At 46.6% G+C, this 27,388-nt stretch overlaps 1 protein-coding gene across 4 annotated transcripts in view; it reads right to left on the reverse strand.

The window, feature by feature from the left end:
- The window catches only part of LOC147445206 (putative LRR receptor-like serine/threonine-protein kinase At1g56140), a 241,608-nt gene that overhangs the window by 28,018 nt on the left and 186,202 nt on the right, over window positions 1-27,388 (reverse strand). For all 4 annotated transcript variants that reach the window (XM_086524760.1, XM_086524761.1, XM_086524762.1 and 1 more), the window contains exons 18-19: window positions 9,129-9,176; window positions 8,896-9,015 (exon numbers count right to left, since the gene is read on the reverse strand). In XM_086524760.1, coding sequence (XP_086380886.1) covers window positions 8,896-9,015; window positions 9,129-9,176 — 168 coding nt within the window. The remainder of the gene's footprint in view (window positions 1-8,895; window positions 9,016-9,128; window positions 9,177-27,388) is intronic.

Consider the following 27,388-nt stretch of genomic DNA (forward strand, 5'->3'; position numbering starts at 1 on the left):
CAGAAGTGTGTTCTTGTGCCTCTATATCTCTAGCAAGTAGCGCCCCAGCTCTCTGATCTCGAGAGTGCATGATATCTTGGAAGGTAGGCTACCCTCTGAATAGAGGCTCGTATCGGTCTTTGATATCCGCATAAGCTTTGCATCTGCAAACAAAATGCTCCTCGCTCTCCACATCGTCTATGCATATTCTACACTCTCTCCTCCCTGGGAATGTCATGAGCTCGCCCCACCTCAATCTCTAGTCTATGTGATGACACTCTGAGCTGACCAATTGCCACCCGTGAGCTATGTGGCATGTGGGTGTCCATATAGCGTGGTTGTTGTATGAACCCATCCTCTAGTATGGTAAAAAAATGGTCTCTGTAGTGTGACATCTTCCACCGGGGGGGGAGAGAGAGAGAGAGAGAGAGAGAGAGAGAGAGAGAGAGAGAGAGAGAGAGAGAGAGAGAGAGAGAGAGAGAGAGAGAGAAAAGAAGAAGAAGAAGAAGAGAGTTGTAACATCATAGGAAACTATCCACAGAGAGAGAGAGAGAGAGAGAGAGAGAGAGAGAGAGAGAGAGAGAGAGAGAGAGAAATGTTATGAAATGTTATATTAACGTCTTCAAAAGGCCAAAGTGACCTATGAGACCAGAAAGTTACAATGCGGTGTATCTGATTCAAAGTCAGATTAACAAAATAAATTAAACTAGGATAACCAAATATAAATACTGCAGAATCCAAAACTAAGCTGATAGGTGTGAAAGGTCAAAGGGTGAAATGTGTGAACTAAGCAGTACAATGTGTAGAAAATATGGGAGGGAAGTAGAGATCCATCTTCATTTGCACTCTCGACGACGAAAAAGTATGGCTCGAATACTTTGCTGTAGCCTCCTTCAAAACTGTGTAGCTCCTCTTCTCCATTGGGGTCGTCTAGATCTCCCTAGCTCCAATGCTCGGTCTATGAGAATGCCAGTAGTGCGGGCAGACCTCTCCACTGTTGGCTGCTCCTCTGTCTGTTCTTCTAGGTGTACAATATCTAGTGTAAAGAAATCCGTGATCTGTCTTTGGGGAGAGAGAGAGAAGTTTGAGAGCCCTTCAGCCATGGGCCAACGGAAGTTGGGTTGTAGAGAGGGCTGGCATCAGCCAGAGAAGCCGAAGCCAAACCTGCTATGCCATGGGGCGGTCCCACAACAATGACACTGACTCTCCAAAAGATGGCCACAGGCTGCACATGCAGCGGAGAAGCCACTGTGTACCAGCCAATTCTCAACTGCTGTAGTCCTCTGCGCTACAAGTCACTGAAACATATTAACTCTCCTTGGATATTTGCTATCCCACAACTGCTCCCAAAAGCCTGACAAGAACTCAGCTGTGAGATTCTCCCCCTACCAGTGAAGTGCTACAGTTGGGCGAGCCTCTCCCTGTGCGCTCAGTATGTGTCGCCCCAAGCTACTAAAACCAGAGTCAAACAATTCAAATCAGCACCAAGACAGGTTTAAAACACATAACATCCATTTCAAACAAATTTCAAACAATACTTTCTCAAACAATATCAAAAGTATCTAATTTTATAACAATTAGAGAGCTTATTCAGGGCTTTGTTTGGACAACTGAACTTTGAGGATGACTGGCTTGCCCTTCTGTGTCACGGTGATGGTTCGATTCCGAACCTGGAAAGTCACATCATTCTTGTCGTGCCAGGGCATGCCCAATAGAACGTAGCAATTGCCCAACTTCATATGTGGAAATCGGCTTTTCCATGATAATCTTGGATAGTCATTGGAAGAGCAATAATGAGCGGTACCACTTTCTAAGTTTGCCCTGTGGCTAGCTCAACTTCAATTTCTCCACCCTCTGCAGACATCATAATCAAAGTGCATCTGCTTCAAGAATTCTGGATGAATGAAGTTCTCCATAGCTCCGGGGTCAAAGAAAATAAAGGCTTTGAAGACGTTGACTTTGCCATGTGCTCGACACAATTCACGCCATAGATATCATGGACTAGTCCAATAGCGCGTTGTCGAATTGCTGTAGGAACTGTAATGCTTTCTTGCAATCTTTCACCTCGGAAAAAGTGAAATTCGACTGTCGCACCGCCATCTTTGAAATCTTTGGGTTGGTTAGGCGCGTATCTCGGGTACGGATAATAAGGGTATCCATTGTAGCCTGGTGGTGGTGGTGGTGGTGGTGGTGGCGGGCGCAACGGCGGTGGCAAAAGGCGGTTGCACTGGATCAGGGTCAGATGGATGTACCATATTCCTAAAGACTCCCCTGATTGGAATAGACGACTGTGAAGCTTGCCGGTTGGAAGCCCTCGTACTTTCTGGTGCCGGAGGAGGTACCACTTGAGGCATTAGAGGGGAAATTATGTAATTAAAAAATTGTTTAAAACTTTGCGGCATTGAAAGATTCTGATGAGGATGCCGCAAAAGAATGTCGTGAAGCTCGTCGAGAAGCAACTGCAAATATTCTGTTGAATCCATGAACGCCATGTCTTGGGTTCTTTATGGCTTATGCCCTGTAAGACAAAGCGATGAAGACGGGAGCGCGCCCGATGCGTGATGAAGTAAGGGTGGGAGTGACTAATAAGTCTAGGTGGGAGTGACTCCAATAGACTTTTGAAGCGTCGGTTTGCTCTTTTCTAGGACCGTTATGCTTTCAGAAAAGCACACGCCTGATGCTCTAATACCAGTGTCACAAGACGGGCACCACATGCCAATAGATAAGAACTGACTGAACTGACTTTTAGCACTTCAATAACAACTGAACTGAGAGAGAGAGATGACACACGACACGAAGTGACGGAATTCCACCCCAAAGAGTATTGACCCTAAACCTTGGCGCCCCTTTTGGTATTTCTTTATATTGCATCAACACAGTACAAGCCGGTACTCCAGACTCTGCACCTTCTCCAGGAAGCATGCCAAAGAATGAGCCCTAGCCTAATATTTAAAGGCTCTTGGCCTGAAAAGCAATTACAATGAAAAGCTTCAAACTCAAAAGCAACTGGTCCAAAAAGTACTAGCGCCAAAATCTGCCAACGCATTTTGTGGAAAACCGTACAACTGCCATGTCAGCACTGTTAGTGCGTTTTGCAGAAATTGCCACGTCAACACTATCAGCACAATTTCAAGGCTGTCCGTACAACTGCCACGCGTAGACTGTGGGTCCTGCTTTATTTTAATGTCTTATGGAACACCCAAGGCTTCGAAAAGTCTCGTTACATGGCTAGGAATGCATATTTCAGACACACACAACATGGTGGCTCTTGAGATAAGGCAAATAGTTTGAAAGAGTTTTTTCAGCGGTTTTATTGCAAAATCCTTCACCGGCTGCAACAAAAACATGTATTGGACTGTTTCGGCAATAGCACAATCAATTACGCATTTGCAACAAAGGAAAAGGAAATGTCACAAGTCTCTCAACTTGATGACAGATAGTGGATATCTTTTGGCACATTACCCTTGTATCGAATCCACTTGGGCCCCATCGGACGGGAACCCCATAAGTTGGTAGGACTTCTTCTGATGTTGCTTGTTCTTCTTAGGGTTTAGGCCCCTCGACAGTGATTTGAAGGTTGGCTCTGTTCTTCAGTGACTTGACACGTCAACAGTTTGTGACAGAGGACTCTGCTTTGTCGTACTGGGTCGATGATCCCTAGGCCTCCCTGAGAACATGGTAAAGTGATGACCCACAAAGGTGATATACCACATAGTGGCCAAAAGCACCTGGTTGGCCACGACTACTCTACCAGCCAAAGAGAGCCGTGCAAAACTCCAATGATGCAACTTCCTCCTAATGGATAGGAGGGGAGCAATTTGCTGCTCTGGAGACAAATCCAGGCCAACCTAACAGCCCAGATATCGTACAGAAGTCCCTCTGGGGATCCACCGAAAGCCCTTTCCTAACGACCAGTCAGTCGTAGGAGCATTGCCAACCCAGAAAGCCACAGTCTTTCTCCAATTGATCAGTGCCCCTGATGCACAACAAAACACCTCAAGAGCCTTCTCACACCTGTGCAGATTGGCCTCATGGACCTCCAAGTACATGCCTGAGTCGTCAGCAAAAACGTCAAGCAACTTGTCTCCCCTAATAGGGAGCTCTAAACCACGCAAACCAACCTCCTATGAAGTCAAAAATCTGCTCATCGACTTAGCATAGAAGAATAAAAGGAAGGGGGCAACCCTATCCAACCGAACGCATTAGCATGAAACGCTCCCCTCTTCCCCTTGCCAAGAGCACTTGGCTGAGCGCACATCTATAGAGAGCTGATACTCCTCTGATCCAAGCATCTGAAAAGCCCATCTTGTGTAGAACGCCCTTTAGGAAATCCCAGTTAACTCTGTCGTAAGCCTTCTCAAAATCGAGAAGTATCACAAGACCCTCTCCTCGGAGATGTGCGAGGGCACGACGCCTCCCAAAAGGTAAAGATGTTGTCAAGGATACTGCGCTTCTTGACAGAACCTGTTTGAGTCTCATGTATAATGCTCTCAAGTAGCGGCTGAATTCTTAAACTCAGAGCCTTTGCTAAGAATTTGTAGGCTGAGTTGAGAATAGTGATGGGTCACCACTGCCGAATCTCATCCAAGGAGCCCCCCTCCTTGGGAATAAGGTAAATCAGATCCTCATTCAAATTATCAGGCATCTCTCCAGTGTGCAAGATGTGCTTGTAGGTGCTACGTAGATCCGAACCTAGCAGCTCCCAGTACTCCAAAAAAAAAAAACTGGGAGTCAAACCATCCTCCCATGAGCAGCTACCTCGGGAAATTGCACTGAGGGCCTCACATGGAGCTCCTCTAGCTGGAGAGGCATCTCTAGTCTCTGACACATCTCCTTAGTAACTAGGCAAGGCATCTGTGTCCAAACCTCCTCTTTGCATGCAACCTGACGCTTTGACTGAGGCTCAGCTGAAAGCAACTCACGGTAAAAGTCAGTAGCAACCGCACGCACATCCGCAGGCTCTGAAGCAACTGACCCCTCAGGTCTCCTCAATTGGCTAACACTTGTGCACGCATGGCGAGGCCCCACAGCCTCAAAGAACTCACTAGTAACTGTCGCCCACCTAGGTCCACTGACATGCCTGTCGATGAAAGGCAAACTCATGGCGCCGCTCCTCAATGGTGGTCAGCTCCTATCGAGCTTGTTGCATCTACTCCTCTAACCAAGGACTGTCAGAGCGGCGATCCTACATCCGTTGCAAGGAAGCAATGCCTCGCCTTAACCGCTTCCATAGTAACAGGGGACGGACCCTAGGGACAGGGGACGCCCATTTCTGGGATGGGGACGGGTGGGGACGGACGGAAAAAGAGCTGCCAAGTGGGAACGCAGGCAAAACGTCCCGGGGACGGCAGGGGATGGGAGGGGACTTTTTTAAAAATTTGAAAACCTGATCATTTCTAGAGGCTAGTTTCTCTCCACTAGCCATATGTTTGAACTTCAAAGCACCCCAATGGCTATAAAAGCCACCCTTTGGGTCCTCATTTCTCGATGTTTTATTAGCACATTTGCGTCTATATGACTCATGTTCTTTGGTCTATTTAGTGTATATTTGTGGTCAAAGTGATGCTCTATGTGTGTGGCATATGTATAGGTCAAAAAAACTCTTTTTTTTTTTGCTGTCCCGACCCCCGCCCCCGTTTCCTGACTTTTGCCGTCCCGTCCCCGTTTCCGACCCCGACCCGCCGTCCCATGTAACTATGACCGCTTCTCCTCCTCCTTGGCCACAACCAAGCGGCTAAGCTCAGCAAGTCCAGTGCCACTCTGCTAGGAGGGGTACCCTGAGTGCCAAAGTGCTACCACCCGCTCTTTGAGCTCTGTATCTAGCAAAATCCTTTCGGGGATGCACATCATCAAACTCCCACTTCTCTGTCTGTCACGTAAGAATCATTGGCACATGATCTGAGAAAGAAGTCCCTGCGAGAATGCATACAGATCCTCCCAAGTCACAAATACGATCACTCGCGTAGAAGCGATCTATTTGAGATAGATTCACTCCTCCTACTCTGCAGTCAAAGCGAGAGAAAAATAAGCTGTCTGGAGGCTGCACAAAGCCTGCATGCTGCCAAACATCTGAAATCCTCAAGGTCATACACAAACGCTCCCAAGCTGCCAAATCGGCCGTACGCACAGTAGCATGGCTAACTCCAATCCAATCTGAGAGCTCCTCCAACATGTTGAAGTCTCCCCCGACGCAGCACTTCTCTGCATGCGGCAAAGACTCTACAATATGTGACCAAAACCCAACTAGTGCACTTGCCACATTGGGCGCATAGATATTCAGGAAACCCATGCGGCAACCATGAACCTGCATAGTAATCCATTGGGCCCTGCCTGGCACAATAATACCTCTGTCCACAACGGCATGCTACCATGAGTCCGCAATAGTCATACATACCCCTCCCTGAATGCCTCCATGCCGAAAAGCAGCTGACCAAAATGTCTCATAGTGGCCACGCAGAATTTGACCACATCGCCGGATGTGGTTCTCACAAAGATGATGCTCTTGGAGCATAAGAATATCAATCATACCACCCACAAGGCATCTCTGAAGCTCCTCATGCAAGTGGCCTCTTTGGCGCTGAAACTAGGGCCCACCTAAAACCCTACACATTCCATGGGACAATCCTCATGGGATCAATGAGAAAAGACCAATTCTGCAACAATAGCCAATCTCGCTATCTTCAAGGCCGGCCTGGATGGGGAGTAATCTATATCCGAGCGACCTCTAGACAGACGCGTTTGAAGAGACTATCCCACCCAAGGCCCAAGCAAAACGTGCAGTCCATAGAGCTGCATCCTCTGCCCAAGAATCCTCATGTGCAAATACATAGCAAGGAGAGCTCTGAGTGTCAGCAAAAAAGTCAACCACAAGGTGTCTACATTTTGCTGCGTCCGGTGGCGTCAAACTGAACTTGGTTAGAGGCCAAAGTGTGTCTACCAAATTTGTCGCCCCCAAGTCCCCTATGTGGTGTGCAAACTCTACAGCTTGGACATGGAGCCAGTCAAGAACTGTGTGCAAGGTCCACTCTATGTGATCCCTGCTGCACAACGGAAAAGAGAAACCTACTGCTGTATCCCAAGCCTCAGTGCCTCTCGCTGCTAAAAAGAGGACATGAACTTGGAAGCAAGCTACCTCAAGGTCAGGAGAAGGGTCAAAGAGGAATCGGGTGAAGCTGTAGTCGAAGAAATCCCACTGTTGGCCAATGTCAAATCTAGTCAACCCATGGGGCATTGATGCAAAAGGAGAGGCTTGAACCAGAAGTGGCGTCCTCAAGTAGGATTGTCCCTCCCAAGCCATTCACCTCTAGCAAAAGCACTACCCAGAGAGCGTCTAGCTATGGATGAGTGTCCCCTGTGTCCGAGGAGTGTGGGATGGGTCGGGTGATGAGGCTGAGGGCCCAGTAGGGGAGAGGGAGGGAGCAGGAGATGGGGGTGGAGGAGGGGGAGGGGGAGGTGGCGGTGGGATAGAGGAGTCTGAAGGTGGAGGGGAGGGAGGTGGTGGCGGTAGTGAAGCTGAGGTGGAAGGGGCTCCTTAGGGGAGTCCTTCTGCAGGGGTCCGAAACGGTTCCTTGTCGGAACCCAATGCTGCTGAGTTGCTTGAGGCCTGCCACTAGGGAGGGCGGGGTGGCGAGCCTGTCCCTGTCGACGGCGGCAGGGCACCTGCTGCCAACCGTCAGTTGGAGTGTCGCTGGCTTCTGTCAAAGTGCCAACCTGTGTGTCTTGGGTACCTGCCTGCTAAGCTTTAGAGGGCTGAGCATGCACTATGGGTCGAGATCTCTTACGAGGACACGCCTTCACTAAGTGGCCAATCTGCCTGCAAATGAAGCACTGGTTCACGAGTCGTGAATACTCCACCCTCTGGCGTAATCACCCACCACTCACCCTAGGTAGGAGAACCGCCTTTAGGAGGGTGTGAGTGTCATGAACCTGAACGCGTATTGAGGGAACACCGGCAGCCTTGGCAGCAACTCAAGCTATCGTTTACAGGGGCTCTAGGACCGTCCCGATCTCGGAACCAATCTTGGAAAGAAGCGGTAGGTACTCCCTCCTCGAGCCTGGGAAACAGATCGAAATGGGCAGATCCGCCTCCTCAACAAGAACATCCGAAGCTGGATCAAAATCATGATGCCACTGTCGAAAATGATCTCTGACCGCTCGGATGGCCAGCTGGCTCACCAAAATGACCTTGCCAGCCATATTGGGAGTCTAAAACTCGATCTGGTAGTATCCTCGCCCGAGAAGGCGGCGGGCCTGGAGAGGCCACGTACCTCTCCTCGATTGGGTCGACTGCCAATGATCTTGCAGATGACAGAGGTGGCCTGAAGGCGCTCCACCTCTGCTGCAAGGCTCGCTTGCTCTGCTAGCGACAGAGCAAATCGAATGGTGGGCGCTCGACAGGGTCGGGCGAGGGGGCTTCATCTGAGTCCCTCTATGGCGGAGCACGAACGTCCATTTGTGTTTGTTACTGCTGGCGGACAGGGTGCCGACATAACCTTTGCTGCTACAAAACCCTTACTTAGGAGGGAATCTGAACCAGAACAAAGGAAGGTCGACACAGTGAGAACAAGGGGGGTTTTGAAAAGAAGGGGGGGGCTGGGGTGGTGTCGTGAGGGCAGCGGGTAATGAGGGCTAAGCGGGAAGCTGGCGGGTAGCGGGCGCAAGCGAATCAGCAGGCGGGAGCGAGGGAGTTGTGCGGGAGGGCAGCGCGAGCAAAGTGGTGGGGGGGTAGGGCAGGATCAATGCGAGCGGGGGGGGAGGGGGGAATGCGTAGGGTGGGGAGCAGAGCAGCGAGCGATGCCAAACTTGCATACACCCTATTTTTTTTGGGAAAAAAAAGAACTAACATCTTTAAATGTCTTGCATCTCATGGCAAGGAAAAATTTGAGAGATCCACAAAGTTGGAGCTAAAATATGTACCTTTACTAGGATCAACGGCTTGATTTGCAGCCCTCCCCCATCTCCACTTTCTTCTTAAAATAAGAAAGAAGCAAATTACCAGTAGTATGGCAGCTCCCAGACAAGCACTGACAATTATTGCTGCTTGTTCAACGGTTAGAAAAAAACTTACTCATCCAGATAACCATTGCAGGTTTTAACAGCAATCTCAACAGCTTACAAACAACATCGACAAAAAGAAGCGTGAACAGCACCTGTTTTTTTTGAAGAATCACTACTACCATCTTCAGTGAATGAAGAACCTGAAACCAGTGAAGACCATATCTTCATCACTAGAACTGGTCATTACACGAAAATCTAGCGTTTGAAACAAGATTATTTTGCAATGCTTTGTTGCTTTTGAAACATGAAAATTAAAATCAGAAATGTAGAAACATAAAACTTTGATAACAACAAAATTGTTTCATGGCTAAACCAGAAAAATCTTATGTAGTTGAATAATGTTGCTCTAGATGAACTGCTCATAATTACACGGAAAACTATAGCAGTGTCAGACCCAACAACTGCATGCCGTATTCTTTAGATGGTGGTGTCCATAGATGTGTGTTAAATCGTTTTGAAAATGAGTAAGGCCAACTCTGTTCTAAAAAACTCGTACAAAAACCACCTAACTAGAGGCCAATTTGACTAAATAGCCTCCACTTTAAGTGTGAAACATAAGCCCCATTAATTCCCTCCTCTGCCTCCCACACTATTTTTCTCTGACCACGCGTGTAACATTCTTTTGAACCACCATCCCATGCCCATGCACCCTACCTTAGCATATAAGTAAATGCATAAATTTTCTTGGCTACTTGAACCCATTGGTCTACTTCCTCTAATCGTTTTTGCACCCTTTTTAGCATCTTTAACCAAGATGTTTTCTCTTCGATTTTCTTCTCCTCTTCCGCTTGCAAATGCTGTATCACAAAGGACATTGATGTCCCTCAGTGTGCAGGATTTTTCATGTGCCTTGGATTTTTCACGTGCCTTGGAGTCATGTACATCACTCTTGGATTCCTTGTGTACACAGTATCCACTTCCTGAGATGGACTCAGTTGCCCAAATTGGTAGGTTTTGTTTCATCACAGATGCTTGTTGTCTTCCCCTTTCTGTGTTATTGGAATTGTTGGCATAATTGGACACTTAGGAATGCGTGTCTTTCCTTCTCGTTTTGGATCACACGGATCTTCTCACCAGGGATGCTCTCCCCCCTTGGCACATTGCAGTCTCCTTGTTTTCTTGTTCCTAACACATTTGTGACTTTTATATCATAATATTCTTCATGATATAATTACCCATTACTGAGAAGAAGAGAGAGAGAGAGAGAGAGAGAGAGAGAGAGAGAGAGAGAGAGAGATTAAATGAAATGAAATGATGTATTAATGTCTTCAATGACCTATGAGACCAATCTGTTACAAACTGGTGAATTTGATACCATGTCTGGGTACAGAAAAGAGATACTAAAATGAATCTAGAAGTGCTACTAACTGGAACTGTATGGGGTATGTGTGACCACTCATACAATGAGAGAAATGAAATGTTATATTAACGTCTTCAAAAGGCCAAAGTGACCTATGAGACTAGAAAGTTACAATGTGGTGGATCTGATACAAAGTCAGAGTAACAAAATGACAAAATGACAAAATAAAATACTATGGAATCCTAAACTGCTAGGTGTGAACTAAGCAGCTAGCTGGGATAGCTAGATCACAAGAGATCCAGCATCGGTCGCTCACGGATCTCATCAATCTCCTCCATGGTCAGTAGTCTGATCGGGGGTCGTGCATGTCGGGCCAAACTGATCTGAATCCTCTGATGCAGCCTCCGTTGATGCTGTGTAGTCCTCCACAATCGTGGGCGTCTGGATCTCCCCAACTCGGTTGCTCGGTCGATCAGTGTGCCTCTGGTGTGAGGCGACAAGCTCTGTTGTGGTAGTAGCTCCTCTGGGTGTCCAATGGCAGCTCTGAAGAAGTCTGTGATCTCTCTCTGAGACTGGCTAGCCTCTCCTCTCATCAAGCTCTCTCTGTGTCTCCGTAGCTCGAGCAAAAACAAACCCAGGCATCTCTGATCCTCGTACCGCATGACTCTGGAGAGTGGTCCAAAGCCCTCTTCGAACAAGCAATGGAAGCGACCTCGTATCTCGTAGTAGACGGGGCAGTGGCATGTGTAGTGCAACTCTGTCTCAGGCTCGATGTCACACAGGGAGCATGTCCTGGCCTCTGCTGGTACTCCGCTGTATCTCCCAGTCTCGATCCGTAGCTGGTGTGAAGATGTGTGCATCTGGCTATTAGCACATCGTATCCCGTGAGACAAGTGGGTGTCCATGTATCTGGGGCTTGTCACAAAACCGTCCTCCGTAAGCTGGAGAAGATGCTCTCTGTAGAAAGCCATCTTCATGCCTAGCTCTTGTGTTGGCTGTATCCATGTCCTCCTGGTGTCTAGCTGAGTCATGTCTTGGCGGATGAGCCTGGTGATCTCGGACTATGTAAGAGTCAGAGAGGGTGCATCCAGTGAGTATTAGAAGGGAGGCAATCTATCTATGCTGAACCCATGCGCCTGAAACCATGATGTCATCTCCCCGTACCAGCATGCTGTATCTCCCTGCATGGCTAACTGTCGAGAGGACTCAAGTGCAAGGCGGGCATATCTGTCTCTGGGAAGTTCCCAAATGCGGTGTATGAAGGAGAGAGGTCTGGTGAGCACCTCAACCACTAGTGGAAAGGCAGCTAGCTCTACTCGGACAATAGCACGTGGTACTGAAGCCTTAGCTCTAATGAGCCGCGAGATCATAGAGACCAGAGGATTCTCCATGTCCCCCCATCCGTCAGTTCCGCCTGTCTTCCCGTGATGATCCAATGAAGGTCCCCAAATCTCAACTCCATAAAGCAATGCAGAAGCCACCAAAGTGTCAAAGAGCCAGAGCTTCATCCGAGGCTCCTGAAACTGAACCTGTGAACACATCCTTTCCAATCTACCCAATGTTGCATGGGCTCTGGTCAATCTAGTCTCTGCTGCCCTCCTCAATGAAAATGCTGGCCCACTAAAAACCACTCCAAGGTAAGTGTAAGCATCTGTATACTCCACTGTCTCCTGGCCGTATGTGAAAGCGGGCACTGACCTCTTGATCCATTGTGGGGTGATATTAAATACCATGACCTTGGTTTTACCAAGGTTGCAGACATACGACTTTCCTGGGCAAACCTAAGCAAAGCATCCAAGTGACGTTGCATCCCCTCCGGACAGTTAGGTCACCACAATATCATCAGCATATAGCAACAGTGGAATCCATGTCCCTGCCAACTGTGCACCTCTATCACCATCTCTCTCAATGTAGTCAGAAACCTCATCCACATACATACCAAATAGAGTAGGAGAGAGCGGGATAGACCCTCTGAGGTGCGTACATGCCCCACTACTGAACTGTAAAATGCCATGACCCCCCAAATGAGCTCTGTGGGTACTCCCATCTGCTGTAATCTGCGCATCAATCTAGCTCTGGGTACTATGTCAAATGCTTTGCGTAAATCCACAAAGCTACAATAGATCCGTCTCCCATGTGATCTGCCCTCCTCAATGATGGCTCTGAGTGTCAAGATTTGGTCAAGAGTAGAAAAGCCTCTCCTGAACCTTGCTTGCCCGGCTGCGCGTATCCCCTCCCTCTTTGCCCATCTACTCAGCTGCTGCTCAAGAATAGATGCGTACAACCGTGCCAATGTGTGTCTTATCATGATAGTGCGATAATTCCCAGGCTCCATAGGGTCTCCTGACTTGAAGATCGGTACAATAGTAGATAAGCTCCAAGCATCAGGCAAGCCCTCACACATGGCATGGTTAAACATAACTGCTAGAATCTCTGCTAGTAGATCTCTAGCATGCGTGAAATGCTCAGCCACTAAGCCATCATGATCATATGCTCTCCCAGTCCTCATCCTGTCAATGGCCTTCCTCACCATCTCAGCGGCGAAAAAAGCACATGTATGTGGGCATGGATCGGGGGGGTCGGGAAGGGGGGGGCTGCTTAGGAACTGTGTACATAGATGATGCGTACCGGCCCTAGGCCTCTATAGAAGTGATGGCGGGGGGGGGGGGGGGGGAGTGCTCATGAAAGAGCCGCCATGCCTCACGTGAGTCCTGACTCAAGAATAGCTGGTTGATCCTGCTCTAGGTGAGCCAAAAATGCCCTCTTCTTCCGCCGCACTAGGCGTCGGAAGTCAATCTGTGACTATCTGTGAGTGATGTCCCCCAAAAGCACCTCCCTCTGAAGTCTAGCTCCACTGTCCCGGCATTCCTCATCATACCAACTGTTCTGGGGCATGCTCCCCGAACGACGTCTCTGCTCAGGCTGGGTATGTAGTTATGCTCTACTGCTGCCTCATGTAGTGTCTGTGTCTACACGCTGACTCCTATCTATATCCATTAATGTGAGGCATAGACTGCCCAGGGGCCTGATGTGTCTCAGAGTAGAAGACGAAGCACCCACATCAAGGCGCATCTATCCATTACAATTCCAGGTGGCAACTTTGAGTATGGTCCCATAGGTCTCGCACCGCATGTGGAGCGCCGCTCTACAATCACCACCCGACCATCTCTGTAGAAGGCCGTCTTTCCATTCTCCCTTGCTGCTTGAATCTCTGGCATTACCTCTCTTATATGCGCAAGCTGTGTGCGACTGAGGTCATCTCCAAGCAATATGCCCGTTTTCTTTAGTGTAGGACACCTCTTCAAGAAGTCCTTCTTAGCCTCCATGGATGGGAAACGGCTGATTAAAGCTCTTCCTTTTGAAGTCTCCCCATTTTCTTGTGTCTTCTTCCCTACCCTCCATGCCTTTGTATGAGTAGCCTCACTACCCATCATGCGGAGAAGTTCTTCGACTTCCCCTTCCACATCATCTCGGTCTTTTAGACCGGTTACTCTTATATTCAACGCTCTAGTTTTCCTTTGATGCTCTTCTTCTAGAGTCATGTTGATGATTGTAGGAGTGGGGACAGACGTGGTTTCTTTCCATTTCCCTTTCTTAGCGACTTCTATCCATTTCTCAGCCTCATCCGCCTTCTTCTGTGTCTTTGTGATCACATCCATCCACGAAGACGTCTTTACCACATTCTGTTTCTCCTCCTCCTTGATCATCTGTACCTGCTCCTTGATGACCTTGATTTCCTCTATCACCGAGGGCTAGAATTCCCCTTCCTCTATTCCACTGCTTGCTCTATGAGCTAGCTCTCGCTTGAGGGCTGAGACCTCTTCTTTAAGTGCTTTTGAATCCGCCTTAAGTACTTGTAGCTCTGCGTGCAAGCCCTCTTTCTCCTTCTTCCATTGCGCGCCTTCGTTGAGAAACATTTGAAGAAGGTTGGCCTTCTCTTTCCACCATCCCTCCATATTTTCTTTTCATTCTTTCATCTCCCTTTCCATTTGTGTTATCCGCTTGTTTGTAAGCACAAAGGTTGCCTTCGTATGGGGATTACACACTGGCGAAGCGCTCATGACCTCCATCAAAAACACAATCTGCACTTCAACCAGCTGGCACAACTTCTAGGATTGCAAGATACAGCTTGGCTGAAGAAAACTCTTGCCTCCTCAACCTTCCCTGCTCTGTATTCAATGAGAGCTGATGTTTGATTCAGATACTCGTTTCCTCCGCAAAACCTTATTCCTTTACTTAGCAACTCCCGAGCCTTTCTAGTATTCCCTTGTTGAAGCTCTAAAACAGCCCATCCATGCCAAGCTTGTTAGGTGCAACGGAATGCTTGTTTGCGTTTTGCTCAAGATGAGTGTTCCGAATTGTGCTCAAGGTTCCTTTTGTTCTTATGGAAGGGAGAGCCTTCCGTTCTTAATGGAAAGTGCTATGATCACAAACAAAGTGAATGGACACTGTGCGTGCAACTGTATGAGACTGAGAGATAGAGAGAAGAGAGATACGACACCAGAGACGTTGTAAAACCCTCCTCCGAAGGCCCCACTCTCGTCGGCGAGAGTGGTCTACTTATGATTGCACAAAGTGGTACAATGCGGATGCAATGGACTGATGCAACTTGGGACTATGCCGATGACGACGACGGGGATGACGACGACGACTTAGGGCTGAAATCTGTAGTCTTCTAACTGCTGAATTTCGGGACTGTTTCGGTGGCTGAAAATGACTGTTTTGGCTGCGTTTTCGAGGGCTGAATTTAGGGATCCTCTGCAACCAACTAGGGCTGAATCTGCTGCTGTCCAATAGGGCTGAAAACCAAAAACGCTGGGGCTGCCTTGTAGCGTTAGTGAAACGCTGACCTGTCTGTGGAGGATGCGACCCTACAATGCTGACAAACGGCAGGCTTGTGGGCGATGGTGAGAAACTGAAAACGCTAGGCTGGATGAGGGTGTGGGTGATGAGGGAATACCCAAACGCAAGGGTTCTAATGGGTTCTTGCTAAGAAGGTGCCTGTTGAGCGGGAGCTCCTGTTGCCTCTTCTGCCATTGAGTGCTAACTTGGGTTTGCTTATATATTAACTTAGCAAAATTGCCCTACCTACTTTTGTTGGGAAGTCACTTAAATTAATAAGTGAAAAATGTCAAAAATAGGGAAAATAGGCTAAATGCACTGGAAAATTCCCCTGATGGAATCTGATGGAATCTGATGGGAATACTGATGATCAAGCTGTGTGCAACTAGAGGATATGCATCTACACTAAGTGACTGGGCATGCACGGTCTACGAATAGACTCACAAAAGTGCCATATCACTTCTAATCTAGACTGACTGGACTGACTGAACCCTGATCATGCTGTAGCTTGTCCACGAACACATAGGGTTGGGATGTGTCACGTGACAAAGCTGCCCCATGTTAGAGAGCAACAGTTTAGTGGCGGCCTCTGAGAGAGAGAGAGAGAGAGAGAGAGAGAGAGAGAGAGAGAGAGAGAGAGAGAGAGAGAGAGAGAGAGATGAAATGTAATATTAACGTTTTCAAAAGGCCAAAATGACCTATGAGACCAAAAGGTTACATGTGGTGAATCTAATACCAGGTCTGGGTACAAAAAGTACAAAGAACTGAAAAGAAAATAGTGGGTAGGGGTGGGGTGAAAGCTGGTAACGGGGGGGGGGTGTGTGGACTGATATAATGGAGCTCTTTGATAGTAGAGAGATGTTATATTAACGTCTTCTAAAGGCAATATTAACCTCTGAGACTAGAGAGTTACATCATGGTGAATCTGATACTAACTAAACAAAAACACTACTAGAGCTGTGAAAGGTGGATATTAAGAGCATGAGAGATACACATACAAAAAAGGAGTGTGTATCTCAGAAAACAGTACAAAAATGGTGGATACGTGTATCACAATCCGGAGACACCTCACATGGGTCGCTGCATGATCGTGTCAATGTCCTCCATGGTGAGTCTGCACAGGGCGTCTCCCATGTCTCGCCAATATAGATCTGATCCTTTGCTGCAACCCTGTGGATCTCCCTAGTTGTGCTGCCGGATCCCTCACTATGCCTCTACTAGTGATGTGCCCACGTCTTCAAAAGGCCAAAATGACCTATGAAACCAACAGTTACATCCCAATAGAATTTAATACTTTGTCTGGAAAGCTATGAAAATAGAAAATGAACAAGAAATAAAAATTCTATGTCTATCATAAATTGATGGATAGGTGGGAGGGGTAACAGAGTGAACATAGTGAACAGGACAGGGGAGACGATACATCTATACATCAATAACCAAATAGACTTGGACACTCCAAGCTGAAGATCTACAACAACACACGTGAAAGGAATTGGAAACAACTAAACAGAACTCAAAATAAAGGGAGAGAGAGAGGAGAGACGACACGGCACAGTGGAATTTTGTACCCAGACGTAGTGGCCCCAAAGATTGGCGCCCCTTCTCGGTATTTCTTTTTATTATGCTTCTCAAAGTACAATGTCCGAGGGTCTTCCTCTTAGCACTTCCAAGAAAAACTGATCAGAAGTGAGGCCCTGGCACACTTATAAAGGTCCTTGGCCAAACTCAAAAGCATTTACATGAAAAGCTGCAGTTTTTAAAGCATCTTGTGCCCAGAAGCAAGCACCCCGTGGTCTGTCCATAAAACGTGGAAATCCGCACAGTGCCACATCAACAGTCAACGTAAAACGCGAGCATCCGTACAATAATGCCACGTCATCAACTCTACGTAAATTTGACAATAGACACTCACTCTAAGTACTAATGTACTAGACTACATACATCCAACACTTGCACATAGACGACAGTCACTGGACATTCAAATCACTATCCACGTTGACATCTTAGATGAGAATCATGATCATTGTACCTTATTAGCAATCATATCTAGACCGCGTTGATCTTTTCACGGACGTCTTGATCTACTAAATCTCGTTACTGTCACGTCCACATCACCCCTCAGGTAAGCAAGACAAAATGTTGCAGTCATTTTGTCCTTAGGACATGCACTCAAACAATACACACATGAGAGAGCACATGTAACAGATTCATTTTGAAAAAGTAATTCCCCTCTTATGCAGTCCGCACTGCACCAGATTCAACCTGCTGATTCATCAATAACTCGTTTGCCGTAAAAAGCAGGTTCCTACAGCTGCCACGTGTCAGTGAAAATCACGGCGCGATTTCCGTGACTGTCCGTACAGTGCCACGTGTCAGCTTGCCCGTGTCTGTGTGTCCGAGGTTAGCCGCGTCACCAATTTGTGACATACCCCTCTTGAAAGCATTGTAATTGTCCTCGATTATGCCTGCAAAAACACACAGAGGCCATAAACTGTCTTAATAGACACTGACTGTTAGTACCAATGTACTAGGCACAACACATCTAGCATATGTAACAGCCACATCACTGGACATCACAAGACATTACTTGACATCACAGGACATCAAATAACAAAATCACAGTCAAAATTCATTCCAAATCTCAGACCATGATTAATCGGCAACATATTTAGTAATCACATCTAGATCCATTCGGGACCTCACAGATGCTCAATTAACTAATCCATATTGCAATCATGTCTATAGAGATTTATGCGACTGAAATGCTGCAATCATTTCCTCTTTCAATTCCTGCATTCAAACAAGTCAAGTACAAATCAATCAATATCTTTTTCATTTTCGGGAATTCCAATTCATAAAGTCATACAACAGAATACTGTCAGCCCAACAGTATCCCTGAAACCCAAAGGGACATCAGTGACTCTATATCAAAAAATCAGGGTAATCCGTTGACAAAGGAGCGAAGCAACTCCCCTCTTGTGCAAGCCCGCTGCACTGGATTCACCCATGTTGAAATCGGGGTTCTATCGGAGTAGACTATGCTAAACCGAATGCTTCAAAGTAAAGTTCCATAATCTGAGGAGTATCTGCTAGGTCCTCCTCCATCCACTTCGCATCCAATGCAAGATAGTTCTTGAATTTAACCAAAAACCGCCTAATCACTTTACCTTTAATCTCTCTATCTTTATGTGCCAATATCTGTTCTGGAACGAGAATCTCCTCGCTTTCCTGCACTTCGGGTTGCTCATCTGGCTCCCCATCATCGGGCACATCGCCTTTAAAAGGCTTCAAGAGTCTCACATGAAAAGCATTGTGAATTCTCTAAGTATCGGGCAGCTTCAGTCTAAAGGAGACATCATTTATCTTTTCTTTTATCTGGAAAGGTCCATAGTATCTCTGCTAAGCTTTGGAAAAAGTCGCTCCTTTCCCTTTTTCTTTCTCAAGCGTGCCTTCTCAAGATGTAAGAGCACCCAATCGTCTTCCTTTAATTGCAAATCGCGACGGTGTCGATCTGTTGCCTTCTTGTGTCTTTCCTGAGATTTCGCTAAAACCTCCCGGACCTTGGCAAAAGCAGTGTCCAAGTCCCTCGTGTACTGGTCGGCTTCAAAAATCTCATCTTTCGTGCTTAGGAAGGGTGGAACCTTCGTAGCACCTTCAATAATCTCAAATGGTGCCTTCCCCGTCGAAGAGTGGATCGTGTTATTGTAGGTAAATTCCACCAACGGAAAAAACTTTTCCCATTGAGTCTTTTGATCAGAAATGTAAGACTTCAATAAATCTAGTTCGACTAAATTTGCAATCTCACATTACCCATTTGTTTGCGGGTAGAAAGATGACGAGAACTGCAACCGTGTGCCAATGTTCTCCCAAATAGCCTTCCAAAACAAACTCGTGAATCGGGAATCTCTGTCAAAGACTATTGTTTCATTCATGCCATGTAATCTGAATATCTGGGCAGAGAACAGTCTCGCTAAATGATCCGGCTTGACTATTTTCTTCACTGGAATGAAATGAGCTTGCTTGCTAAATCTGTCAATAACAGTCCAGATGCCATCGTGCCCACTCTATGTCTTTGGAGATCAAAAATGAAATCCATAGCAATACTTTCCTAGGGGCGGGTGGGAATGGGTAAAGGCTGTAACAATCCCTTTGCTTTATGCTTGTCAAACTTGACCGTCTCGCATACCAAGCAACTGCGTACAAAATCGTCCACGCTCTTCTTGAGTCTTGGCCAAACGAAGTAACGCTCCACACCTTTCAAGGTGATCTCACTGCCGCGGTGACCCGTAAATGGTGGACCGTGGCATTCGATTAGAACCTTTTCCCTCAACGGTTGTGTAATGCACAACATCGTTTTCTTCATCAAATAGCTATCCACCTCCCCATTTTGTATTCGTATGAATACACCCGAAAAATCTGGATCTGTGGAGTACTGATCGACTATGTCCTCAAAGCTTCTATGATGAATCGCGGAAATAGCCAAGACCAACGGCTTCCGGGACAAAGCATCTGCCACCAAGTTTTCGTGTCCCTGTACATGGACAATTTGGAAGTGAAACTATGGCAAGATGTTAGCCCACTGCATCTAATTTTCTGAAAGCTGCTTCTGTGACAAGTAGTAGCGTAAACTCTAATGATCAGTGAAGACCATAAAATCGGCTCCGAGTAGGTAATGTCGCCATTAAGTAAGAGCATGGATAACCGCCAAAAGCTCTTTATCATAAATCTGTGCTGTCAATTCCGGCCTTGAAAACAATCGGCTCTCATAGGCAATGACATGGCCTTCTTGCATTAAGACCGCACCCAGACTACGACCACAAGCATCACAATATGCTTCGAATGACTTTTGCAAATCCGGCAAAGTCAAAACTGGTCCTGTAGTCAATTTCTCTTTCAAAGTCTGAAAGGCAGTCACCTTTGTGGGTCCCCACGAGAAAGGAACTCGTTTCTGTGTCAAGATATGCAAAGGAAAAGCAACCTCTGCAAATTTTCTAATGAACCGCCGGTAGTAAGAACATAAGCCCAAAAGCTTCTTACTTCATGAACATTCTTCAAATCGGGCCAATCACATATAGTCTCAATCTTGGCCGGGTCCATTTGTACTCCTTCTGCTGAGACGATGTGTCCAAGAAAGTGTATCTTCCGTAAGAAAAATTCACTCTTCTTACCAGCTTGTGATCTCGCAATGCCTGAAAGACCCGTAGCAAATGATGTCTATGTTTTGCCTCATCCTTGGAGAAGACTATAATGTCATCAAAGAAAGTGCCAACAAAAGATTTGTACTCTCTGAAAATCCTATCCATCCATTCGGTTAAAAGTCGCTGGAGCATTGGTAAGGCCAAAAGGCATCACAACAACTTCATAAAAATTGAAGCTCGTCCGAAAAGCTATCTTGTAGACATCTCCTGGCGCGATTCGGATCTAATGATATCCTCTTTTCAAATCGATCCTGCTAAAACAAGAGATCCCTGTAATCTGTCAAGAATATCATCGATCCTAAATTTCGAAACGGCCGAAGCCGATACAATAGGGACATACTCGCCCTTCAATTTCACATCAAGTACAATTTTTCGGCCCTTTTCATTTGTCAATGTCGCTTTCTTCGCCCGATAATCGACCACGGCGTTGTTCTTATGGTACCAAGGGACTCCAAGGAGGACATCACAACCTTCCAAGGGCATTATGTAAAAATCGTCGTGCCCCAAATGCCCCTTGACAATGCAACCGAAGTTTGCCAATGACAGGTGTAATGGCTATGTCCCGTCCGGGTGCCACTAGAACTGCCTCTGCTTGTGGTCCCATCCGATTAGGTGTAGTCTCGAGCCGTGCCACCAATTCAGGTGAAATGAAGTTGGCCTTGGCTCCTCCATCAAAGAAAATCAGGGCTTCTTGATCTTTCACTTTGCCCCAAGCTCGGCAAAGTTCTTTACTTTCATCAATCATGCTTGGGTCAGTACCATGCAATCTAGAACCAGACCTGCTTTCATCTTGCCTTTTCTGCCAAGTTCCTCAGCTGCTCTCAAACTCCCTTGCCTGTCTTCATTCTGTTCTTGCTGTGCCTTTTTAGGGCACTTCGCGGAGACGTGCCCATGTTCCCCGCATCCAAAACACTTCCCCTCTTTGATGTAGTTGGCCCTCTCTCGAAGAGTGAACCCGGGTCGTGAATCGTTGTCTTTCTTTTCTTGGGAACTCTTTCTCTTTCTACTTTCACTATTAGAAGTCTGTTGGGTTCTCTGAGTCAAGATCTCATCAGCGGGGTAAGTCAAATTGCCCGAATGTATCGCAAACCCTGTTTCGCATGACCGATCAATTCTTCAATAGAATTTGACTTTTGTTCCAAGCAGTAGTTTCGTATCTCTGTAGGGAGTCTACAGCAAAATGGCTCAATCTGTTCTTTAAACGAGACCTTCTTAAATGAAGAGGTTGTTAGGAAAGAGCTCCAAAATTTCTCGCAATAAGCATCCAGAGAATCTCCTTTGGTCATCCGAAGATAATTCCAAGCAGTTTGTATATCTCGTTCGTACTCCCGAGTTAGCCAAGAAGAAATAAAAAGCCTTCTAAATTTCAACCATTTAATTGGAGCTTACTTTCTCAGTAGAAGGGTGGACCACCATGTTCGAGCATTTCCCTTGAAGAAAGATGTAGCCCTCTTGATCTTGGAGTCCTCTAAGTAATGCCCTCCAGAGAAAGCTATGTAAAACTGTTGTATGAAGGCCAAAGACCTCGGAGCATCTCGGAATCCAAAAAAAGAGTCAAACTTAATTGACTGTCCATCTTCTTTGAATTCTCTTACTTTCTTGCTTTTATCTTCGAGGAAGTCATATTGGTTGGCTTTATAGAAATGCTATTAGGCAAGTAAAATCTTTTTTAGGTTTTACTGGCTTCTTTCGAAAATTTATTACAGACTACACTTGTATTGCCGAGCCCCTTACTCGTTTGTTAAAGGACGTCGAAAGCAAAAAGCGTAGTGTTAGTCTGTCCGTTCGATGGACCGATGAGCTCGATCAATGTTTCCAAACATTGAAGCGACTTGTTACTACTGCACCGACGTTGCAAATTGTGGATTCAAATAAACCCTTTGTGGTGGAAATGGATGCCAGTGATTATGCTATTGGCATTGTCCTATACCAAGATGAGCGGCTCGTTGCATTTGAGAGTCACAAGCTTATAGACGTGCACACACCTTACTCCAGAGAGGAGAAGGAATTGTTGGTGGACATTCATGCCTTGAAGGTTTGGCGCCATTACCTCTTTGGTGCTAGCTTCGTGGTATGGACGGACCACCATTCTTTGGAAAATATCTGTGATCAGTGCGACCTTCGTGGTCGGAAGGCAAGATGGGCCGAACTCATGCAGGAGTTCGACTTCGAGATTTGCTACCGTAAGGGTGCTACCAATATGGTAGCCGGTGCCCTTGGTAGAATTTCAGAGGTCAATACTCTTTCGTATGCTGCAATTTAAACTGACTTCTATCTTTCTCTCAAAAGGCGTTGCCAACATGACCGTCACTTTGGTGCAATTTGGCAACGAGTCCAAGAGAGAATACATAGCCCGAAAAGCTACGATGGTCCGGACTCAAGCAAGGCAAAGTGTGTGTGCCCGTTGATGAGGATATCCGCAATAAAATTTTGTCTAAGTGCCATGATGCACCAAGTGCAGGACACCCTGGCATACACCGTACTTTGGCCTTGGTTGGTCGGTATTTTTATTGGCCGCAAATGAAAGCTTTCGTTAAAAAGTATGTGCAGGAAAGCGTGCAATGTCAGCTCAACAAAGTTGAACGTCAAAAATGCGTTGGGTTATTGCATCCTTTGCAAATTCCCAATAGTAAATGGTCAAGCATTTCTATGGATTTTGTAGTTGGATTACCCCGAACCAACCGGGGGTGTGATGCCATTTGGGTCATTGTCGATCGACTCACGAAAATGGCGCGATTTACCCATACACATTCCACCGTAAAGAGCCACGAGTTAGCTCAACTCTTTGTGGAACACTTGTACAAACTATATGGTTTTCCCGACGAAATTGTCAGTGATCCTGATCTAAAATTCACAAGAAATTTTTGGCAAACGGTGTTCTAGAAATTGGAGACCCATCTGTGTCATCCTCAGACCATCCTAAAACTAAGGAAAGACCGAACGCACGAATCAAACTATGAAGGACATGCTAAGAACGTATGTCTCCCGACGACAATCTGATTGGGATCGCTATCTCCCACACATTGAGTTTGCTTATAACAATACAAAGCACTTGGCTACTGGCTATAGCCCATTTATGCTTATGTACGGTTATGAGCCGAAACCACCAATTGCCACCGGACTCAAGGGAATCAACATGTGATTGGTAGCCGACATCTTATACGATATGCAAGAAATGCTTCAGATCGAGAAAGAAAGCATTAAGACTCCATAAAATCGTGCCACTTTTTAAGTCAATCAGCATCGGCAACCCCGTGAACTCCTAGAGGGCATGTGGGTGTACCTTAGGGTACCGAAGGATTCCAAAACGATCCGAATTGGTCTATGCTCGAAGTTATCTTCTCGTTATTGTGGTCCGTTTCAGAAGATAAGTGGGGTTTCTTAAAAATTGGATCTGCCTCAAGGCATTGCTGTGCATCCCGAGTTCCATGTAAGCCGTCTAAAGGAAGGGCTAGGGCAGGATGACTTGGTAATTCCTCGTGAGCAAGTCCCGAACTTGGCAGACACCAACTGTTACATTCCACTTGAACCTGAATCGATTCTTGATCAAAGGGTCCGTAAGTCTCGTAAGACTTCGTACCTCGAATACTTGATCAAGTGGAAGCATTGTCCTGAATCCCAAGCCACTTGGGAGTCAATTAGATTGTTAAGGAATCGTTTCCCGGACTTTATAACTGAGGATATTATTGAGGATAGCAATTCAAAATAAGGGGGGAACTGTTATGTCCCCAGACATCCGGATGGGCGCCTGCAGTTATGTCCGACCAGTGTGAACATAGCCCTTTGGTTATGAAGTCCTATAAATAGGACTTGAGTCTCATTTGTGAGACATCTTGTGTGATCACCCTTGGACTCTTGGCCCTTCGCAGCTCCGCTCGCACACCCGTACGGGTGCGGGCTCGGTGGTATGGGACACTGGCCCTTGTGGCAGAGGCTAGCCTGTTTGCTCGAGGGTGAGCCCGTATTGGCTCTATGGCTGGGAGGTGAGCCAAATGTCCGCTCACTACGTGTGTCTAGGTGTGAGTTTGGCTTGTGTAATGTCCTGTGTCCAGAATGGATACGGTGTGGGGCTAACACAGGAGGTACTATCTCCTCACGACATAGAAACATACCAAAATGGACAAGTTTCCCTCCTTGACAAGAGCATCAGTAGCCGGATCGAAGCCATGGCGCCACTGTTGAAAATGAGTTGTGGCTGCTCGGATGGCTAGTGGGCTCATGGCAATGGCCTTGGATGCCATCTCCGTGGTCCCAAACTCTATCTGATAGTAGCCACGGCCGAGAAGATGAACATCAATGATCTTTCCCACCTCTGCTAAAAGGTGGGCCTGAAGGAGGTCACACACCTCTCCTCTGCTAGGTTGGGTGACGATTATCTTGCGGATAACAGAGGTGGCCTAAAGGCGCGCCACCTCTGCCTCTAAGCTCGCTTGCGCTCTCAACGAAGAAACAGGTCGGATGGTTGGTTCTGCGTGGTTGGGTGAGAGGGCTTCAGTGGACTCCCTGTGTGGCGGAGCAGAATCCTCCCTCTATGTCTGCAACTGTGACGGCGAATGAGGAGGGGAAGAAAGCGAAGGATGAGGATCAACAGGCGGAAAAGGGCCCATCAGCTCCTCCAATGGAGAAGAAGGGAGGGTAGCACAAGGGGGGGGGACGGGGGAGGGGGAGGAAGGGGGTGCGGCGGGCAACGGGCTGGGGATGCGGGTTGCAGCAACGAGCGTTAAAAGCAACAATCTGTTGTCTGCTACCTTCTTATGCGTTGCTTGAGATTCTGCAACCGATCGAAGATATCTGCAAGATTTGGATTTGCAACATACTGATCAACCATATCCTCAAAGTCTGATGGTGGATTGCCAAAATAGCCGATATCTTTGGCTTCTGAGACAACGCAATTGCCACCAAGTTATTCTTTCCCTCAGCATGATGATCTGAAAATGAAACTGCGACAAAATGTTTGGCCATCTCATTTGCTTATCCAAAAGCTACTTCTAGGACAAGAAGTATGTCAAACTCTGGTGATCGGTGAACATTGTAAAATTGGCTTCGAGTAGAAACTGACACTGTCACGATACAGGCCCCACGTGCCAATGGAAAAGAACAGACTGAACAACTTTAAGCACTTCAAATAACAACTGAACTGAAAGAGATGCACGACACAAGACGGGGAATGGCGGAGTTCCACCCCAAGAGAGCACTGGCCCCAAACCTTGGCGCGCCTTTCAATATTTCTTTATATTGCTTGAGCTCTGTACAACGCCCGTACTCCATTCTCTACACCTCAATGGAGCATGCCAGAGAATGAGCCCTTGGCTCACATTTAAAGGCCCTTGGCCTATGAAAAGAAGTTACATGAAAAGCATCAAACTCAAAAGAAACTCGTCCATAAGCTGCCAACACAAAAGTAGGAATAATCCGTACAGCTGCCACGTCATCACTTGCCAGCACGAAATCCGAAAATCCATAAAGGCCGTCAATGTAAAATCCGAGAATGTCCCTACAGTCTGCTACATCATCATGTCAGCGCAAAATCCAAAAATCCGTACCGTTGCCACGTCATCACAGCCCTCCCCGCGTGTATGTGTGTGTGTGTGTGTGTGCTTGCTTTATTTTTTTAAGCCTTTATGTCACTTGGGCCCCATCGGACAGGGTCCCATAAGTTGGCACAAACTTCTTCTACTTCTACTTCTTCTTCTTCTCCTGCTTCTTCTCTTAGGGTTTAGGCTTCTCAATCGGGATCTGAAGGTTGGCTCCGTTCTTCAGTGACTTGACACATCAACAGTTTGTGACATCCCCCCTTCTTGAAAGAAAGTAATCGTCCACGACTACAACATATCTGCAAAACAACTCAAGGCAGCTCAAAAATTTCCAAGGGTCATTTAGAGGGACAATCCGAGGGACAATCAGTTTTCTCATTCCAAATCGGAGCTCTTGATTTCCTGGGTCGTTGACTTCCCGAAAGAATCTCATCCAATAAGGAACTCTTGATATCCTCGGTCATTGACTTCCCAAAAGTATCTCATCCAATAGGGAATATTTAGTGGGTGGCACATCGCAATGTAACACAAATGCTCACATATGCATGTTACAAGACATAGAAACATAAAGTCGCCGATGAACACTCCCCTCGCGAATAACCATCTTGGTTCGGGCCATGAGCTGTTCAACGACTCCCTCATCACTCCCCCCGCAAATAACTTAAAAAGGTCCCGGCCATGAGATATAGAGGCCTTTTGCAACCAAACGCCCCCCTGGACTGCAGCCTACATCGTTTGGAGGTGCTGAGAGTAACCATTGCTCATACTTCTTAATACTCCCCCTGTAAATATTTAATAACCACAAGAGTCCAGGCCAAGAGTAACAACAACAATACTCCCCCCGTAAATAACCACACAAGCCATGAGTAAAAACAACACTTTTTACTCATTCAATACTCCCCCCACAAATAACCACAAGGGTCCGGGCCATGAGTAAAAACAACACTTTTTAAACATTTAGTACTCCCCCTGCAAATAATCACAAGGGTCCCGGCCATGAGTATGAACAAGCATTCTCAAACATCAATTCTCTTCAGTACTCGACCCGAGAGTAAATCACCAATCATTGAAACCAGTATTAAAACTAGAGTCAAACAATTCAAATCGACACCAAGACAAGTTTAAAACAGATACCATACATTTTAAACAAATTCCAAACAGGATCACCAAACAAGTTCCAAATAGAACTCAAACTTAAAAAGCAATCTCGACATCAATCAAGCTCGAAAAGTCGACTGACTTTCCATCCTGAAACCTGCACCAAGGGTTAAGTTCCTTCCATAAGGTCGTAGCCGACCGCACCATGGTTCATAAGCTCTCGGATAGACAATGTTCCTCTGGCGACGATGGTAGTCCCAAGTCAAAGCAATCACACCGCACCTCCAAGGTTTTTAGCTCAGGAAGAGACACCTGATGAGAGGTGCCGAGAAATTTCAAGTCATAATCTGCAAGGGTTTCTGTGGAGAAATCATATAACT

This window comes from Adiantum capillus-veneris, chromosome 12, assembly GCF_014529385.1.
Source record: "Adiantum capillus-veneris isolate H3 chromosome 12, ASM1452938v2, whole genome shotgun sequence".
Taxonomy (NCBI): domain Eukaryota; kingdom Viridiplantae; phylum Streptophyta; class Polypodiopsida; order Polypodiales; family Pteridaceae; genus Adiantum; species Adiantum capillus-veneris.